Source organism: Sphaerodactylus townsendi, linkage group LG05 (assembly GCF_021028975.2).
Source record: "Sphaerodactylus townsendi isolate TG3544 linkage group LG05, MPM_Stown_v2.3, whole genome shotgun sequence".
Taxonomy (NCBI): domain Eukaryota; kingdom Metazoa; phylum Chordata; class Lepidosauria; order Squamata; family Sphaerodactylidae; genus Sphaerodactylus; species Sphaerodactylus townsendi.
Window position 1 is genome coordinate 68676278 of NC_059429.1, and position 20630 is coordinate 68696907.

At 44.2% G+C, this 20630-nt stretch overlaps 1 protein-coding gene across 2 annotated transcripts in view; it reads left to right on the top strand.

The window, feature by feature from the left end:
* Positions 1–263: 263 nt before the first annotated feature.
* LOC125433066 (BEN domain-containing protein 5-like) overlaps positions 264–20630 on the top strand; it is a 996205-nt gene continuing 975838 nt past the window's right edge. For both annotated transcript variants that reach the window (XM_048497387.1, XM_048497385.1), the window contains exons 1-2: positions 264–331; positions 9338–9460. In XM_048497387.1, coding sequence (XP_048353344.1) covers positions 289–331; positions 9338–9460 — 166 coding nt within the window. In that variant the 5' untranslated portion in view covers positions 264–288. The remainder of the gene's footprint in view (positions 332–9337; positions 9461–20630) is intronic.

Here is a 20630-nt window from a genome sequence, read left to right on the forward strand (position 1 = left end):
GCCCAACAGAGCAGGCAGCTGCCTTCTCCGTAGGGCAGAGGGGTTTTTCTAGCCTGGCAATAAATGTTTATCCTGTTCGGCCCCCAACCTAAAGTGTGCTTTGAGTTTTGGCCCCCTGTGTGATTGAGTTTGACACCCCTGATCTAGGATCTCTCTCAATTTCTTAACTCCTCTTCCTCACACTCCCCACCCAACATAAGAAAAAAGGGACTCCCGGTGTAATGACGTAGGTTACCATGGTGATGCCTGAACAGCGTCTCACAGGCAGGAGGGGGAGGGAACGACGGAATGAAAACAAACATGGCGGAGAGGAGCAAGACTGCAGATACTGGTTAGTTATAATAGTGGTGGTCCCCGGGGGAGGTGAGGAATGGAACAGCTGATATGAATTGGTGGCGATGGTGAAAAAAGGGTGGCAGTAATCCATAATTTGAGGTGGAATGGCATGTGATCTTTGCGTAGGAACTAAGGAAGGTTTCCATCCTCTTTATTAGAGGTAGGAAAAGGGAGCGATTTCTCGTGGAAAAGACGCCATTGCGAGGAGGAAAGGGTTCCGATCACAGGGCTAGGGAGGGAATAGTAATCCATTACAAAGTAAAGAGGCGGTGGGTGAGTGAAAGACTCGCTCATCAGGAATCTAGTAGGAAGCCGGACCCCCTCTCTTGGTGTAGGAAAGAGAGTCCTACATCCCAAGAAGTCGGACGAGAGTCCTTCAGCAATCATGAGACATTAGAAGATGATGACTTCTTCATATAGAGCATCTGAGGGGAAGGGAACCTTCTTTTTTCCAGTGGTTAAAGGGAAAGCATTTAACAAGCTATGTGTGTGTTGCAATTATTTTATTAATAATAATTGTCTAATCACTTAAACTAAACTTCTACCTGACTCCATGCTGTGGTTTAAGATAATGGCCAAAAGATTACAGTGCAGTCACATCAGTAAAGGAGCATATAGGTTTGATAGGCCTTATTTCTGAGAAAATTCATTGAGATTGCCAAGCAAATTACAGTGTATTGACAGAAGAATGAGGGGAAGAAATAATAGTTGCTTAGTGGAAACAAGAAGCTATGATTTTATTAATTCAAATCATAGATAGGTTGTTTATCATACAGAAGAGGTAAGGGAAATTCTTAACTCCTATGGGGTGAGATAGGGGCATTTAACCCCATGTGATTGAACTATTTAACTAGGGGGTTAAAAATCCCCAAATGATAACAGGTCCAGTTGGTAGGTTTTCAATTTGGTTTTTGTCAGCAAAGGGCGGGGGGGGGGGGGGGGGACCAGGGCTCTTTACAGAGCTGTCGATCTTTCAAGGAGGGCTAGTTGGGACAGGCCAGAAGAGTTTTTCAACTGTAAGAAGTCTCAAAGTGGCTTACAAAGTAGCTTTCCTTCCCCTCCCCAAAACAGACACCTTGTGAGGTAGGTGGAACTGAGAGAGTTCTGCGAGAGCTGTAACTATTCCAAGGTCATCCAGCAGGCTTCATATGTAGGAGTGTGAAATCAAATCCTATTCTCCAAATTAGAGTCCACCTGCTCTTAACCACTATGTTACCCTGACTCTCGCCACATAGCCATCTGCTACTTCCTGACTTGCATTACTTAGCAAAACCTGGCTTCTTGCTACTGTTTAGTCACAGCCACTCTATGAAAAACGGTGGGGTGTAGCAGTTAGAAAACCATGCTAATGTTTGGGAGGCCTGGGTTCAAATTTTCTATCTTCCATGGAAGCTCACTAGGTGATATAGGGCTTGAATTTAGTTAAGTGCGTGGAAAACCAAACTTTAATTTCCTTGGGCACAATTTCTAAGTGTCTCATATTTATCTTGGAAAACTTACAGCTACTTGCAGATATTTTTGGGTAGTTCTTTTTTTATGTATTTGCTCCATTTACGTCCCACCTTCTCCCCAGTGGAGAGTCAAAATGACTTACATTGTTCCCCTCCCCTCTATTTTATTTTCACAACTCTGTGATGTAGGTTAGGCTGAGAGCATGAGACAGCCCCAATGAAACCTAGCAGATATCCCTGGCAGAGTGTGGATTCAAGCCTGGGTCTCCACTAAGGAGAAAAGTACATATAACCCTTTTGACAGAGTCCCCCATGATGTTCTGATGGATATACTGGTACCCTGCAGACTAGACTCTAGGATAGTTAGGTAGATAGCAGATTGGCTGGAGAACCTCACCCAAAGAGTAGTTGTCAGTTGCATTTAATCTGATTGGAGGGAGGTGTCCAGCGGGGCACCACGTGGCTCAGCTCTAGGCCTGTTACTTTTCAATATTTTATAAATGGTCTGGATGAGGTGGTAGAGGGACTAATAATTGAATTTGCAAATGACACCAAATAGGGATGAGTAACCCTAGAAGTTAGAGGTAGAATTCAATGAAACCTGAACCCATTGATAAAATGGGCAAATGAGAACAAGATCCAGTTCAACAAATATAAATGCAGAGTTCTACATTTGGTAATAAAAATGAGAAGCACACATATTGGATGCAGGATACACTTCTGGGTAGCAGAGTGGGTGAATGAGATCTTGGGGTATGAGTGGACTGTAAGCTGAATATGAGCAGTCAGTGTGATGCAGCAGCAAAAAAGCTAATGCAATTTTGGGGTATATCAACAGAGGTGTAACATACAAACTGCAAAATCTCATAGATCTATTGCAGACTTTAATGGACTTAGAAGTTCATATCTCTGTATAGTTTTCATGTTTACCTGCTGAAAACCTACCGTGCCTCAATCTGGTCTGTAATAAATTGCTATCCTAAGTGATTCTTACTACAATGTACCAGGTTAACAGTTTGCAACCTCCTTTGCTAACGTTTCATTCTGCAATTATCATATTCCCTTGGTTCATGTGATAATTTTGGAATAATTATCATGTGTTTTTTACGTGGAGCCACTTTACTATTATAATAAAACAGCAATCCTCGAGTGAATCATTCCTAGATACCAGGTGTTGATTTACAAGACCTTGTAAATGTCAGAATAGCTGGATACAGAGTTCACTATAATGGAAGTTCAATATCCTGAAATTCTTTTAGTTGAGATATGCCCATTTCTGTTAGAGAACCAGAAAACAATGTTCTTATATTGACTGTGATCAAATTAATTGATTTAGCATTTAGCTCTTTTTGAGCATATGAGAATAAAATTCTTCAGACATTTGTTTTTAACCTTGGTTGCAATTTGATACAGTTCTGATGTAGTCAATATAGAATGTCTCTGTAAAGGTTTACTTAATATATTTTATAGAGATTGATAGGTAAATTTGTGATTTTCAAGCTGCTTACTTAGCATTAATCCTACTGAAATATATAAAGAAGAGTTAGGTTTTATACCCCACTCCAGTTTATACCCCACAGTGATATCTGAATGGGGCCACCAGGGCAATTTGGACTTCTGTTTCCCATCAGCTGTGATTGTAAATGAATTAAACAAAAGTTTAAAATCTCAATTTCTGGGCAACAAAAAAACCTCCAGTCTGCTACTGGATGTCACTTTTTTACTTTATGAGTCAATTATTTTACACAACCAAATTCCTATATAGAATTATCCCCACTCACAAGTGAAACTGCCCTTTGCGATGACTCAATATCTACATGGGGAGCAAAATACATCCTTGAATCTCTGTCAAATTTAATGCAGCAAATAAATCCCTGCCAAGAAAAGGGGTACCATTAGGCACAATATACAAACAGCATTATCAAAATTCAGGTATTTGATTTTTTAAATAACATACAATTGTAATTTTGAAGAAAAGTAGGTTGTTATACTCCGCTTTTCTTTATTTCAAGGAGTCTCAAAGCAGCTTATGTTCATAATCTCTTCCTCTCGCCACAAGAGACATCTTGTGAAGAAGGTAGGCCTGAAAGAGTTCTGAGAGTACTGTGGCCCAAGGTCACCCGTCAGGCTTCATACAGAAGAGTGGGGAGAGAAACCAGATTCTCCAGATTAGAAACTGCTTCTCTTAACCACTACACCAGACTGCCTGTCATTGGTTCTGCCAATGGTGCATTTTAAAATATTGCAAATAAAGTATATCAGACAATATAGAGACCACAGAGCCAGTGTCCAACATCAACTCAATATCCTGGCTCTCTCCTAAAAAAGTAGCAGAGATCATAATAGTTCATTTAATTCCTTTGCTAAAGGTACAGGTCTACTCCTATTCACATTCAGAACAGTCATATCAGGCATCTGAATGATGTGCATGTGTTAATTATTTTGTTGGCTATGACAAGCCTTAGCAAAATGTACAGTCATCTTACAATAGTTACACTAAGCTATTTTTACAGAGCATTTAGAATACTTTGCAAGAAGCATCACAATGAAAACTGTTTTTACTGAATTCTATTTTGCTGACTTCATGGCTTATCAGTAGCTTCCTTATCAGAATTTTGAATATGTACTGAAGCTTTCTGCAACAAATCCTCACTTTGCACTATATTTCCTGAACCCAAACTCATTATCTTAGTTTCATCCAAAATATCTCAATTTGGGCTGCTAGTCATTCTCCAAAGAAAGTTCTGAATATAAAATAAGCTATTCTCTTATAGAAAGCACATTTTTGTTTTTTTTCTCAATCAGATGGTCTCTAATCATCTTGTCAATTGGCAATACAACTCACAGAGGTCTCTAAAAGCAGCAACATATTGTAGTGGTGGTACCCCCAGCTTATGCTCATGAAATGTATAACAATTAGGTACCACATTCATTTCATGCACCAAAAAATCTTCAGTGTGGCAAAAACAGTCATATTTATTATCAGCAAGAGGAAATGGATAAAAATACATGGTTCTTCTACTCCCAAAGAGTGAACAAGCAATACAAGGTTTCTTTCTTCAGATCCTTTGTGTCACTAATTGCAATCAGGTAATCATCAAACATCCAGATCCAAGAACTAAAAACAGCTGTAGCTCACCTGGACTTTGCAAAAAGGGTACAGATGAGTTCAAAGTTGAAGAATCCATCACTGGATCCATCCACCTACTGCCTAGTGTCCCATGTTTCTTTCCTGGGTAAGGTAGTTGAGAGAGTGGTTGTGGAGCAGCTCCAAGCTTTTCTAGAGGAAAATTTGGCCTTGAACCCATTCCAATCTAGTTTTCATGTTGGCCATAGGACAGAAACAGCTCTGACCTGCCTCACAGATGACCTCCAGAGACAGAAAGCACGTTGGGACTGCTGTTAGTACTTGATGTGATAGCAGCATTTTACTTGGTCAACCGTGACATCTTGCTGATGCTGGGATCTGTGGGTTAGCTTTGCAGTGGCTGCGCTCATTTCTCCAGAGATAGGGACAGTGGGTAGCAATCAGTGAGAGAACTTCTGCTTGCCATTATTTGATGTCTGTTATCTCACAAGGGAACATTCCCTGACCAATACTATTTAACATGTACATGCGCCCTCTTGCCTGGTTGATCTGGAGTTTTGGTTTGGGTTGTCACCAGTATGTGGATGATATCCAGCTATATCTGTTGATGTACAATCATCTGGATGCTGCCCCAGCTATACTGGCCAGCTGCTTAGAGGCTTAAGTCCAGCAAAGATGAAGGTCCCATGGCTGGGTTGGAGAGGCTCAGGTGGAAGATTTCAATTACCAATTCTTGATGAAGTGCAGTTGAACCCTGCACCTATTGTTTAGATTTTAGGGGGTGCTCCTTGATGCCTCCCTGACAATGGAGAATCAGGTTGCATAGGTAACCTGCCCGGCATTTTATCATCTATGCCAGATGAGACAATTTGCACCTTACCTGGCCCAAATTGACCTTGCCCCAGTGATCCATGCAACATTCACCTCTAGACTAGATTATTGCAACTCGTTGCACTCAGGGCTACCTTTGGGCCTTCACCAAAAAATGGATCCGGGGGGAGGGGGCGGAGAACTCAGATTTTGCCCTGGGCTCCATTTTCCCTAGACATACCTCTGTTGTCATCATATTTCGATTGAGCATACAACGATGAAAAATGTGATACCAAAGATTCAGCAGTGATAGCATTAGTGAATGCAGTGATAGCATTAGAGAAGGCATAATTGACAAGACTCTAGAAGAATCATTGTGGTTGACTGCTTTAATTAATATCTGCCAGCAGCTTTCTTTTCCTTTAGCATTTGCTTACAAGTACTTGTAAGAGTCAGCAGATCTTTCACTGAAACCCAAAGCTGTGTCATACATCGGCAATTATGAGATACTTGTCATATTTATTTTGTTGCTCATTTCTTAGAGTCTGCAGAGAAGAGAAAGGGTTTTTACATATGGGTCTCATTTAAATTTTATGGTTTTATTGTTCCAAACCATGGTCTAAGAACAGGGTTTGAAGAAAGATGGGGAGAGCCCCAAGTCTGCAGCCAGAAAATTGTTGGCCTGGAAAGAGGCCTGCAGCTGGAGCCAAGAAATGAAATGCCTCTCTTTGGGCTGCTGCATTAATTGGTGCATCCCTGGCCTGCATGCTCTTTGGCTGTTCCTTGCAGGAGTTTCCACTCTGGGTACAGGTGGTAACAACTGCTGGCAAAGGTGCACTGGCTGGATGGTCCATTGGGCTTCATTAGTCCAGACATATGGAAAGACCTGTGAGGGATTTCTGGCTGCCTGCTGAGCTATGCTGCTTCTGACAGAAGGCAGCTGAATGAGCTGCAGAAGCTCAGCCCAGCCAGTGGAAAGCCATTTCCGCATCCCATCCCTGTATAAGCCACTGCCTGCTCCACTTTGCCGGGAACAGTGCAGAGAAGGAGCCCTCACTCTCCAAGCTTCACTGTTCCCAGGCAAGCATGGGCTAGGTGATTGCTCTGGGACTGGAAGAACAGATCCCCCTCCCCCCACTGGAATGACAGTGCTTAGGAATCGAATCAGTGATCTGGAATGAAGTTGTGTTACCCAAAATGCTGGGGTGTGTGCCTTTTAGGGTGGGGAATTAGCGGGGTTAGACTTTGCTTAGTGAACTGGGGCAACCATGAAATCTTTCTACCTGTTTTTATAGAAGGTTTTCTTCCTTAGAAATCCACAAGAGTCAGAGGTAAAATTTAACAAGTTTTATTAAGGAAAATAAAATAAATGTACACACACAAATGATGACAAGCACTCAAAGAGTTCACACAGTCTTATAGATAGAGTTGAGGGACAGGTCTGGAATAGATTGGAGTTTTGTGTGAAAAGAGGTGACAGTTACCTTATCTTGGAGCAGAAGGGTCCAAGAGAAGCAGAGTTTAATGCTCGCATTGAGCTCCAAAGAATCAGAGTCAAAGCAGCTGGCACACAGCATAACTGAACCAAAAGGTAGTCCAGAAAGCACTGGACACTGTCTGCAAGGTGAGCATCTAATTTACAGGAAAATTTGGCCTTAAGAGTGCTAATCCTCTCTGGATACAGGCATCTCTTCTTCTCCAGAGGAGAACAGGAGATGGGCACTTTTGCTTAATGTCTGAAGCCCAGGAAACATCCAGACATGATTAGATTTTAGGGCAAGTTGATTGAATCATAATTCAGATTTTTCCCATTCAAATGAAAGTGGTCTTTTCCTATAGGTTAGTCAGGAAAAGGAAGATAGGATTAGTGCGTTGAAGAATAATTGAAAGGAAGTCTTTCAAGATATCAGTATATCCTTTGTTGAATTGGAGACAGCCGTGTTGCAGTCCTGGTTTCTCAAGCATAAGCTTTTGTCTTTCCTGGCTTTAGGAAAGAAGAGGCTGGCTGTTGTGCACTTAAATGACTGGCAGGGAGACATGTCCAGGCAGGTTTTACCCTATTAGTACCACTGAACCAGCACAGGAGATGGTGTCCATCTTTGGCCTGTACTTCTAGGGCACCTTATAGGGGAGATGTAATAGATAAATCTCTTCTTTAAAAAGCCCCCTTTTCTAAAAAAAGTTCTTCTAAAAAAAGCCCATCCCACCTTAGTTTGGCTGATAACAGTTGGGCCCATAATGTGTGAACAGTCCTTTACATGTGTAGGGTTGGACTGTGTCACCAGGCAGTTTTTTTGGGGAATGTACAACCTAGTGCAGTGGTGGCGAACCTATGGCACGGGTGCCAGAGGTAGCACTCAGAGCCCTCTCTGTGGGCACGTGAAAACAGAGTGCCCCCCCCCCACATCTAGGCTGGCCTGGGCCGCTGGGCCACTGGGCTTGATTATTAGCATTAAACCTAAGACTTGGGGAAGCAGTGTAGTTAGCCCTGTTAAGCGCTGTTAAACCCCACTGATTTTCATGCAAAGAACTAAAGCATAAGAGTAACCTCAGTTGCTGGCAATGGGGCTTGCTTCTGAGTAAACCCTCCTAGGGTCGTGATTCACCCGTTGGAAGAGTTACACGGTTGCTTCAAAGCAAAGCCACCGACTACCACCAAGCTTACTCTTGAGTAACACGTGCCTCGGAGCCAACCGTTTTTCTAAACTAAAACCTTACTATTCAGGTTAAATTTCCGTGTTGGCACTTTGTGATAAATAAGTGGGCTTTGGGTTGCAGATGAGCACTTGGCCTCAAAAAGGTTCGCCATCACTAGTGTATCCCTAGTCCTTATCTGAAACAGCACTCCATGAAGTAAGAAAATGAACCAGAGAGAATCTTAAAAATCTTTATTATTCTAATAAAATACAAGGCTGGAAAGATGAAATGCAAGGGAGAACAAAAGCATGTACAACATTGCAACTTATTAATACAATCCTACCAATGCTGCTTTGATTGTTTGCAGGTTGGGGTGATGGGAAATTGAAGTGGAAATAAAGGTTGAAAGTAAAAAAAAAAGTTGCCTTATCCTGAAGAGAAGTTTTACTGTGAGAGATCAAAGATAGAAGGAAGAAACCTGGACTGGGGGCAAGGATTTCCTGGGGTGGAAGAGAAGTCCCAAACTAAAACCAGCTATAAAGTTGGGGATCAAAGTGAGGAATGAAGTTCCAAGAACCAAAGGAAGGGGTTTAGTGATCTATACAACATGGTTTTATGCAGGTGGAACGATACCAATAAAACAGCCTCCAAAAAGACCCAGAAACAGACAAACCAGTTAGCGGGGATTGCTGAAGTAACATTGTTAAGGTCATATCACTCACTTATAAAGTCTCATTGCTATCAGGAAATGTTGTTTGTATTATATGGCATAGGACCGTGGTGGCGAACCTTTGGCACTCCAGATGTTATGGACTACAGTTCCCATCAGCCCCTTCCACCATGGCCAATTGGAAGGGGCTGATGGGGATTGTAGTCCATAACATCTGGAGTGCCAAAGGTTCGCCACCACTGGCATAGGATATGGCAGTATATTATACGCTGTTGCTTGTCCAAACTGTTTGCATTGTCAAGAAAAGTATTTAAATCAAATTAACTCTTATTTTTATCACAACAGGTAGTTCTATAGGAATAGATGAAATTATAACAGGAAATTTAAGCAAATACCCTGCAGTTCCACCAGGTTATTATGGACAGCCAAAAAAGGGACACCTTTTATTTGATGCCTGCTTTGAAAGTGGTAAGTAGAATGTTATTTATAATAGTAAATCAATCTACATCAGGTTTCAGATCAGAGAATGCTTATATAATCATCATCATTTATAATTAATGTAAAATAATATTTATGTACTAAAATGTTGATTCCTATAAATAAGTAGCATGTTAGGTATTGTGATGTTCCTCTGTTCTGGCCTGAGAACAAGAAATTTGGAGTAACTTGTCATGGACTGGTAAAAGTTTAGATTATTGCTGTTCAACAGTGGATGGTGTGCCAGTGAATGAATAGGATCTGTCACTGAAAATGTATCAATCAACTTCATTTTTAGCACTATCTATGCATGTGTATTGTTGCCATGGATGGGTGGAATTCTGACTCAACTGAAATACAGTTCAAGATTAGGGTTGGTCAATACTAAAAAAATTCGGTAAAATTTGGATTTGAGTATTTTGGGGCATAAAATGATTTGTATGCCCAAATCCGAATCATAGCCGATTCGGATATGCCCGAAAATTCGGGTAAATCCAAAAAATTCGGGTCCGTTCTATTATTTTTTTAATTTTTGGTGTTTTTACACGTTTTGGCCTGCAGGGGACGCAATTTCAAAGCTAGTGGCACCAAAATATCAGGGTATCATCAGGAGACTGTCCTGATGACATCCCCAAGTTTGGTGCAGTTTGGTTTAGGGGGGGCAAAGTTATGGACCCTCAAAATGGTAGCCACCATCTCCTTAGCTCCCATTGGAAACAATGGGGGGACAGAAGGCCTAGCGAGGGGTCCATAACTTTGCCCCCCCTGAAGACCAAGAAACTGCACCAAAACTTGGGGGGGGGGGGGGTATCATAAATCAGGACAGTCACCTGATGATACCATGAAATTTGGTGCCACTAGCTTTAAAAATTCCGGTTTGCATGTTTCACCGCCTCCTGCCACATGGAGAGCCTGCTGGAGTGAGTGAGCGGTTGAAACTTTCTGTAAAAGCTCCAGCATTTTAAAAGCTAGTGACACCAAAATCTTCACTAGGTATCCATCAGGAGACTGTCCCTGATGATGTTCCCCGGAAGTTTAAATTACAGTTTGGCTCCAGGGGAGCCAAAGTTATGCGACCTCTCAAAGGTGTAGTCCCCATCCCCTATCAGCTCCCATTGGAAACAACAATGGGGGATAGTTGCACACCCTTTTGAGAATCCATAGCCTAAACCAAACTGCCCAAACTTGGTGGAGCATCATCAGGACAGTCACCTGATGATACTCCTGACAATTTGGTGTCACTACATCTCAAAATGCATCCCTGCAGGCACCCCCAGAAATTTGCTCAAGATTCTTTGTTCTGCAGGTGACTTAGCTTGAAAAGCTTGTATTGCTTGTCAATGGGGAATTTCTGAGTAGAGGGGGCTGTGAGGTGCACATTTCTGAATGTATGAGTCACAAAGAGCTTTCCAGGGGGGGGGTATCTTCAGGAGGAGTCTCTGGATGACACCATCCAGGTTTGGGGAACTTTGCTTTCAGTGGGGCTTAATTCTATGGGACTCCAAAGCTGGTAGAGGCCCATCTCCACTGCCCCCTGAAGCAAAAGTTCCCAAAACCTGGACTGGTGGTATCATCTAGAGACACTCCTGAAGATACCCTGAAAGTTTTGTGGGTTTACCATGAGAAATATGCACTTCACAGCCCTCTATCAGAAATTCCCCATTGACACAGAAAATGCAGCCATTAGTCACTGCAGAATGGAAGAATCTTGTGCAAATTTCTCAAGATATCTGCAGGGGCCACATTTGCAGATGTATCAGTACCAAAATCTTCAGGGAATCACCTTGGGAGACATGTCCTGATGATACCTCTCCAGAGTTTGGTGCAGTTACTGCGTCAAATTTTGGGGCCAAAGTTATGGACCCTCAAAAGGGTAGCACTCATCTCCTTCGTTCCCATTGGAAAGAATGGGTGATAGGGGCACCCCTTTTGAGGGTCCATAACTTTGGCCCCCCTGAACCAAACTGCACCAAACTTGGGGGGTGTCATCAGGACAGTCACCTGATGATACCCTGAAATTTGGTTCCACTAGCTTTAAAAATTCTGGTTTGCATGTTTCACTGCTCCTGCACATGGAGCCTGCTGGAGTGAGTGAGCGGTGAAACACGCAAACCAGCATTTTTAAAGCTAGTGACACCAAAATTTCAGGGTATCATCAGGAGACTGTCCTGATGATACCCCCAAAGTTTGGTGCAGTTTGGCTCAGGAGAGCCAAAGTTATGGACTCTCAAAAGTGTAGTCCCCATCCCCTATCAGCTCCCATTGGAAACAATGGGGGATAGTTGCACCCCTTTTGAGATCCCCTTTTGGGGGTCCATCACTTTGGTCCCCCTAAACCAAACTGCACCAAACTTGGGGGGGGGGTATCATCAGGACAGTCTCCTGATGATACCCTGATATTTTGGTGCCACTAGCTTTGAAATTGCGTCCCCTGCAGGCCGAAATGTGAAAAAACCACCAAAAAATAAAAATGCAATTTGGCTGGTAATCCGAATCTCATGGATTCAGATCTGATAGGATTTGGAAAGCTCAGATTCGGATCCTGCTCGTCCGAATCCATCCGAATCAGTGCAGAGTCAGTAAAAATCCAGATTCGGACTGTCCGAATCTCCAACCCTACTCAAAATCCAAGGTTCTAACTAGGCAGAATTGACTTGGAACTAGTTGCATTCCTGTGGATTGCAGGTCTGTTCCAAAAGTAGCATGAACATGCTTGGAAGCCTTTGGCAAGAAAAAGAGCTAGTATTTCACTTGTCATAACAATGGTGTTCAACCTTTGAGGAAATAATTTGACATAATCTGGGAACATCCCTAGGAAGTATGACATCATATTTCATATGTTCTTTTTGGCATGGTATGGAATTGTACCCCTCTTTATTCTTGAGCTCTTGGGGCTTGTGCAGAACATCTTAATTATGCTGGTCCTCTTCAGGAATTCTTGGGATGGATTATGGAATCCATTTCAAATTTTATATTTTTCTTCACTTTGGGCAAGATGGAATAGCTCTATTCTGTTATTTAAAGAACAAATGGTAGAACTGATTAACTCTGCTTACCTATTCTGTTGAATACTTTGTGGTACTCAACAATGGGGAGTTGATAAGATCTGCTGTCATCTAGGCACCTTGTTTCTCCAATTCAGCATTGCAGTTGCCACCTGAGGAGGCAAGAGAGAAGCTGAGGACCCCAAATAAATACTCCAGAAAACTTTTTGTGAAATAAAACTGGCCATAACTTGTCTATTGGTTTGCTGGCAGAAGAAGCAGAGGCGTAGCATAGGGGACAGATCTGGTCACAAGGCAGACATGAACGCTGGGAGAAACTAGTAGCAGTAAGGCAGTGGAAGCCATCTGGGCATTGGCCTCTAAATGAATGCTTCCTGAGGGTGCAAGCCAGGGTATGCAGCACTGAGGCTCACCCCATCCCCAAGGTTGCCTTAGGCTGTTCCCCAAAATGGGGAAGGCCTCCTCTCCAGAATGGATCAGTCCCCATGCACAACCTGCAAAAGAGCAAGGATCCATCCTTGCTCCTGCCAAAGCTTTCCAAGCCAACAACCAGTTGCACAGCACGTATTGTAAGCTGTGGAACCAGATGTTTATGCCCCACTCCAAGAAGTGCACCCCATTCTTCCGATAAATGGCCACTTGGTCATAGAAGCTATCTGGGTAGGACCACAAGCCTGCTGCCCAATGACCCCACGCAACAAGCCACTGGCTTACAGGCCCCGTGTCTGGCCAGGTCTACTCTGTCTGCCACCATACCAAGGCTTCAGGATCCAGCACCATGTGGCGAACCAGCACTACTCCCTTTTGCAATGGGTAGATTATTTTTTCCCAGTTGAATGACTAAAGTCTGGGGAAACCGTCGTCCAGCAATCATGTTTTCCAGTGTTGGAAGCAAGGCATCCCAACTGGCCAATCCACAACACTGCCACACCATTTCCAGGCCAGAGGTCAGTGACCCATCTGGAGGATAAGGAATAAATGCTGGCCCAGTGGATAATACTGTGGCTCACCATCCAGACCTCGCTGCATGAACCTGAAAGGTGAAAACACAAGAACAATCAGCCTGCCATATCCCATCCAGCATTCCAGCAAGTGATGGCCTAACTCCTTTAGGAGGAGCCCCGGGATGGCCAAACAAGTGTAAAGCATGCTGATAAACTAAAACTATGACAAGCATGACCCATTGGCATGCAGTACAAGGGGTCCCTGGGCTGAAGGTCATGTTGAAAGGTACCTGTATCCTTCACTGAGCAGGGCTACTTCAAGGTGGATGCTCAGAGCACCACCCTTGTGGTGATGAGCACCCGCGGGTCAGTCTTGGAGTGGCAAAGCCAAATGTGTACCTCTGAAACCCCTACCCACAGGTCTGCAATCATAAGAGCCCTATCACTGAGGTCATCCCATAAACCTGATACTACAGGCGGAGGCCCTAAAGAAAGCCAAGGAAAAGGCAGCCTGGAATGGGCTGACTTCAAACTGTGAGAAAGGAACAGGTTCTCAATTCTGATTAGAGTAATTGGCCTGCAACTATCAGTGTGGCATGGTGTCTGTTGGCACCACCCTTCCACAACCTGGCACTTCAGGAAAGAGCAGCACGGGTTAGCCAGTCCCTCAACCTTGCAATAAAAGGAAATGGCAGCCAGGTGTAGGTGCAACGTTTTTGGCAAATAGCCTTGCGACCTGAGGTACATGGGGTAACACAGCACATCCCCCCCCTGGTGTAAGCCATGGCCTTGGGTGTTGAGAAGGCCACAAGGGCCATTATGGTCCATTCATATGCCTGCTGTGTAGCTAGGGCTAAGGAACCTGGCACTCCTTGTGTGATCAGCTGCTGTCAAGGCTCCAAAGGTCCTGCGGGAATCAGCTTGGTGTTCTGGAACGCTATGAGGGTCAGGGACTCGAACCACTCATCCTGAAAGCAAGACAAGGTATCCACAATGCTGTTATTAGTGCCTGCAATATACTTAGGTGAGAAAGAGATGTTATGTACCAAACATATGAGGACCAAGTGACGGACCAAATGCATGAAAAGTATGTACTTGTCCCTGAACAGGTCTTGTCACAAGCAAACCACAACAAGGATGGGAAATAGTTCCAGGAATGTCATGTCCCTGAGGATGCCCCCCATTTGCCCACTAGCAGGGCCATGCTGTGTGCAACACTGCCCATTGAAAAATACTCCAAACCCAAGCTGTTGGGGTCGCTCTGTGGCCTTGCATATGGGTGAACCATTACAATCCATACCTGATCATGGATGAGGTCCCAGTAAGCCATCTCATTGTAGTTGAAGGCAGCTTCCTCCCCCATAATGGAATGGGCCCACAGGATATTACATATGTGGGCCATGAGGTGCCACCACCATAACCCTTCATCTGTTTCTCAAAGGAGCACTCTGCATCCTTCTTTATCCATTGAGCAAGATGACATCCGGGTATTTGTCAGCTACCATTCAGGAAGGCAGGGGTTAAAGAAAAAAATTCCCAGGCTCCTCTCTGTGCTGTGGCTCCGCCCCTTTTCCTGGGCTCCAGTTTGTTCCCTGCCTTAGGAAGAGCAGGCATGGTGGCTCTCAGAGCCACCATTATCTAATTTTCTTACTGGAGAAACGTTTTTCTTGGACTACTTTCTACTGTTTGGGAGAGAGACTAGCCTTCCTTTAAGCGGCTGAGTTCTCCCTTCGCGACTGCACTGATCGGCTGACTGCCTTACAGCAGAAGCGGTAAAGCGATCGATCTCTCTACCTCCCTCTTCTCCGCTCTGCAATGCCTCAGGGGGAAACCCTTTTGTCCTCCGAAGAGGACAGTGAAGGCAGCCAAAGATCCCAGAAGGGCACTGGCAGAGCAGGCAGCCCTCAGAGGAGCGAGTTCTCAGCATCCCTGACTGGGGCAACGCGAACTCGGCGCCATTCTAATGGCCAGGCGTCTTCAGGCCTAAAAGAAAAGGCATGTAAAATGGTGGATGGCTGCAATGCCACGCTCCACACTAGTCCAACGTACTCTGGTGTCCCAGGTCAGGACTTCAACATGCTCAATATGGAGCAAAATGAGAAGGAAGGAGAAGCCGGTTTGGAAGCTCCACAGCTATACGGAGGAGGTGAAGTACAAGATCTCCTGTAGGAGATTCTGCAAAATTTTTTGCCTTTATTAAAGGAGCCTTCCAATAGGAGAAGGCAGTGATGAGAGAGGAGATGTTAACTCCTTATAGATCACAGATGGAGCTCTGTCCCCCCAGTCCTTCTCTCAGCTCCATTACCCCCACTTCCAAGCATTCTATCAGAGAAAATAAAAGGGCTGGTGCTGCTTGGCAAACTAAAGCTGCCCTCAAAAAAAAAAAAGAAAAAACTAATCCCAGAGCCCACTGAGAACTCCTCAGGTTCTGAGACTCAGAGTAAGGAGGAGGGGGAGATACTCTCTGACCAAGAGGATTTAGAGGAGATGCAGGTTACTGAACAATCTTCTCGCCTGTTTAAAGTGGAAGATTACCATTACTTTCTGTCTAAATCTGTTGCTGCCTTGCATCTTGGAGAAGCCAAAAGCAGTGAAGGGTCTTCTAAACGTAAATCCACTTCTCTGCATAAGGGTGATGGTGAATTCTTTCCACCTCATCCTGACTCCAAAAGGGTTTTTCCCTTCCCAATGAGCTTCTATAGCTTAACTAACTAATGCAGCAGTCTGTCTGCTTGTTGATGCACTGTGAATATTTTGAAACTCAGGTCTCTAATCAATGGGACAAACCTGCAGCCAATAAAAGGTGCCCCATTTTTTTTACGTAAATTGTATGACTTACCTGCTTATGCTAATAACATCTTTCAAGTTCCCATTATAGATGGCCCAGTGGCAGCTCTACAGTCTTCAGGCCTGGTGTCTAAGGATGGCAGAGGCCAAATCCAAGACATGCAGGACAGAAGATCTGATCAGTTCTGCAAAAGAACGCACGAAGTGGCGGCTATGGCCATTAGAGCCTCGGCTACAGCTTCCATTATCTCTAGAGCCTTGATTGTATGGGCCAGAAAAGTGTTGGAATTACTACCGCCTACTGAGAATTAGAAGGGGTGAACAGAATGCTTAGGCAGCTAGTTTTGCAGCTGACGCCACCTTGATTCAGTCACTTTTCGGCCCGTTCCTTGGTTCCCTCAGTGGCTACACGTCGCTTACTCTGGTTGAGAGCTTGGCAGACTGACTGGCGGTCCAAGTCCATGGTTTCTGAATGTGCCCTCCATGGACAGAAGCTAATTGGTGAGGAACTTAACGAGTTCCTGGTCGATCCTAAAGAGAAACCAAAGCATCTTCCAAAACATCGTGGGTTTGACAAAAAAGTCAACCTCCCACTCCTTTTTTCACCCCCAACAGAATGACAGTCAGTTTAAAAGAGACATTTTTCGTCGCCCTCACTGGAACCAGAGAAGGCCACCCCCTGCAAAAGACCAATACCAACAAGACAATTGTCAATCCAAGGCATGATGCCAACTGCATCTTCAAATGCAGGGAACCAGGGACTTCAAATTCCACCAGATTTGGCAAGCCTCTCACGCAGATGCCTGGTCCCTGGAAATAGTAACATCAGGGTATGTAATAGAGTCCCTCTCCTTACCCCCAAGTCAATTTATGATGTCTCCATTGTCCAAAGTTCTGGAAAAGAGATCAAGGAAACTAGAAGCCATCGCACATCTATTAAAAATAGAGGCCATGGAGCCAGTTCCACAGGAGCAGAGAGAACGGGGAGTCTATTCCATTCTGTTTACGGTACCCGAGAAAAATGGTGAGTGGCATCCGATTCTGGATTTGAAGTATGTCAACTGTTTCGTAAGGCTGAAACACTTCAGAATGGAAACCCTGAGGTCCATCGCAGACTCTCTCCAGCCAGACGAATTCCTCTGGCCTCTGCACCGCTCCTCGAGTTTTCTCCAAACTCCTCATTAATCTGATAGTGTTACTCAGGGAAAGAGACATCAGAATATACAGGCACTACAACATACTCAAGAGACCATCCAGGTCCCTTAGAGTCATGGCTTTCTCGTCAACCGAACCAAGAGTTCACAAAATCCTTCATGGAGATTGGAACATTTAGCTTTAATCATAGACACCACCTCCTGCAAAATTCTGGTCCCTCCAGAAAAACAACGAATGTTGAAGGCCAAAATAACTCAGATCCTGCACAAGAACAGATGTTCTCTACTTTCACTCGCAAGCCTAAGGGATCTAATGGTGGCACTCTCAGAGGCCAATACCAATAGAACTACCACCACTGTTGCACTCTGGCTATAACCAATATTTCAAATACGTATATTTACAAGTTTATATACATGAGTTTATATCACTGTTCATACTTTTTACATATTTCATTGGTTCATTGGTTGTAAATACAATCATTGTTATTGATGTTGACTGTTGCACCCCCCCTTTTCTTATGTGACTCTCAGAGGCCATACAGTGGGGAAGATTCAGATCCAGACCGCTCCAGAGGTTTCTTCGCTCATTTCAGGATCTCATTGCCCACAAGTCCCACAGAGAGGTGGTGATTCCGAGTTCTGTCAAAGTCGATCTGTTATGGTGGATCAGGTTAACCTATTTAAACTTAGGACGGATATTTCTGGATTGCAGCCACCAAACAGATGTTCTTGGATGCCAGTCTACTGGGCTGGGAAGCAACACTCGAGGGAATTCCAATCCAAGGCACTTGGTCAGCTGAGGAGACCATACCTCGCATCAATGTGTTGGAATTAAGGGCGATTCGGTTGACATTGAGACGTTTTCAATATCTTTTAATAGGATCCCATGTTCTAATCTGGACAGACAACACGACGGCCAAGTCTTACCTGAATAGACAAGGGGGGTCCAGGTCCGCAGATTTACAGAAGGAAGCCCTTTTTAATCTTTCAGTGGGCTGAGACTCATGTGCTTTCCATCAGAGCCGAACATATTCAGGGAAACTTGAACATTCAGGCAGATTGGTTGAGCAGACAGAGCATCCATCCAGGGGAGTGGTGACTGAAAGAGGAGATTTTTCAAATGATACCCCGAACTCTGGGAACATCAGTCTTGGATCTCTTTGCCTCCAAATCTGAACAAACAACTTCCCAGATTCATGTCTCGATTCCATCACCCGGAGGCAGAGAATATGGATGCCTTGTCCTCCAGCTGGCCTCACAGAATTCTGTACGCCTTTTTCCTCCTTTTCCCATGATTCCCAGACTACTTCGAAAGATCAGGGAGGAGAGAGCAGATGTCATCTTGGTAGCCCCATGGTGGCCCAGATGGCCTTGGCTTACCAACATCTTACAGGTGTCGGCACCCAAACCTCTGAGACTCCCATCGCACAGAGATCTCCTACAACATTTTCCACCCGGAACCAGAGTTGACCGCCTAGAGGTTGAAAGGCGACAATTAGAGTCTCAGGGGTATCCCAAAGCTGTACTTAACACCATACTGGCTTCCAGGAAACCTTCCACCAAAAGAATTTACGATTCAACCTGGAAGGTGTTTGTTAGGTGGTGTTGGAGGAAGAGAGTGACACCTACGGAACCTAAACTCCGGGATGTTTTAGGTTTTTTGCAGGACGGTATAGAATCAGGTCTTAGAGCTAGTACTCTATGCAGACTAATGGCAGCCCTTACATCTGTAATACCTAGACTGGAAGGATACATTCCCATTTCACATCCACACATAGTTAGATTCCTTAGGGGTGCTGCCCTGAAAGATAGACCAGTTAATCATCACTTCCCCACATGGAGGCTGCATATGGGGTTGCATGCCCTGACCAGAAAACCATTTGAATCCATAATGGAAATTTCTCTTAAGCATCTTCATATGAAGACCATTTTTTGGTAGCCATCACTTCTGCCGGAAGGGTTTTGGAGTTAGCTGCCCCTTCAATGAATCTCCATTGTGTGTTTTTCATAAGGACAAGGTGGCGTTACGTATTGACCCTACCTTTATTCCTAAGGTAAATTCTACCTTCCATAGGAAACAGGAAATTTTTCTGCTCACTTTTTTGTCCTAATCCCAAACACTCCAAGGAGGTGTACTGGCATACATTAGACATGAGGAGAACCTTAAAAGCCTTCTTAATTAGAACTCAGGAATTCAGGCAATCAGATTCCATGTTCATATTCATTTCCAACCATAACAGGGGTCAGAAGCTATCATCCCCTTCCATCAGTAAGTGTTTGAGGAAATGTATTAGTGAGGCTTATAGGGTTCAAAAGCTGTCGGTCCCAGTAGGGATCACGGCACACTCTGTCCACAATGCTTCCGCTAATGCGGCCTTTAACAATAATGTACCTGTGGCTGAAATTTGCAGAGCCGTAAGATGGTCCTCCTTATCCACCTTTGTCAGGCACCATAGGCTGAACGTCTTCAGCGCTGCCGATGCAGATTATGGACGCAGAGTCATTGCCGATGCAGATTATGGACACGTCATTGGAGAAGATTTTGACCCCACCCTTTAACCGAGTCTGTCACTGCTAGGGGAGTTCACCCAGACGTCATCTTGCTCAATGGAGAAATAACATTGGTCTTACCCGTGAAGGGGACTTCTCCATTGAGCAAATGATGACATCTGCCCTCCCATTGGTCGTTATCCTGCTCCAAGATTAGTTAGAATTTTTCCTCCTTTCTTATATATATAGTTATAAGTATAAACAAACAGTTCGTTGTTCTGGTTAACGGTCCAGGAGGTCCTCTTTGTGTTGGACATATTCTTGCAGGACCCCCTTGTTCCCTTAGCGCCCAACAAGACTTCCTTTTCCTGGTTACTATGGCTTTTTGCTCTTGTATTGGGTGCGAGTTTGAACGTTGTAATGTCAAGTTTTACAGAAATTTTTTCAGCTAGATACTGCTTTATGGAGAAGCCAGAACTGGAGCCCAGGAGAAGGGGCAGAGCCACAGCACAGAGAGGAGCCTGGGAAGTTTTTTCTTTAACCTCTGCCTTCCTGAATGGTAGCTGACAAATACCCAGATGTCATCAATTGCTCAATGGAGAAGTCCCCTTCACGGGTAAGACCAATGTTATTTCTTTTTTGGTCATGGATTTTGAACCAATGACCCCTGGATCCCTGTCGGGCTTTAGGAAGAAAAAAAAAATTCACGAAGTAGCTGCCAGTGTCCACTCACACAGTTTTTGCAGGGGGATCACTAGAGTCCACCCCAGTACCACTATGT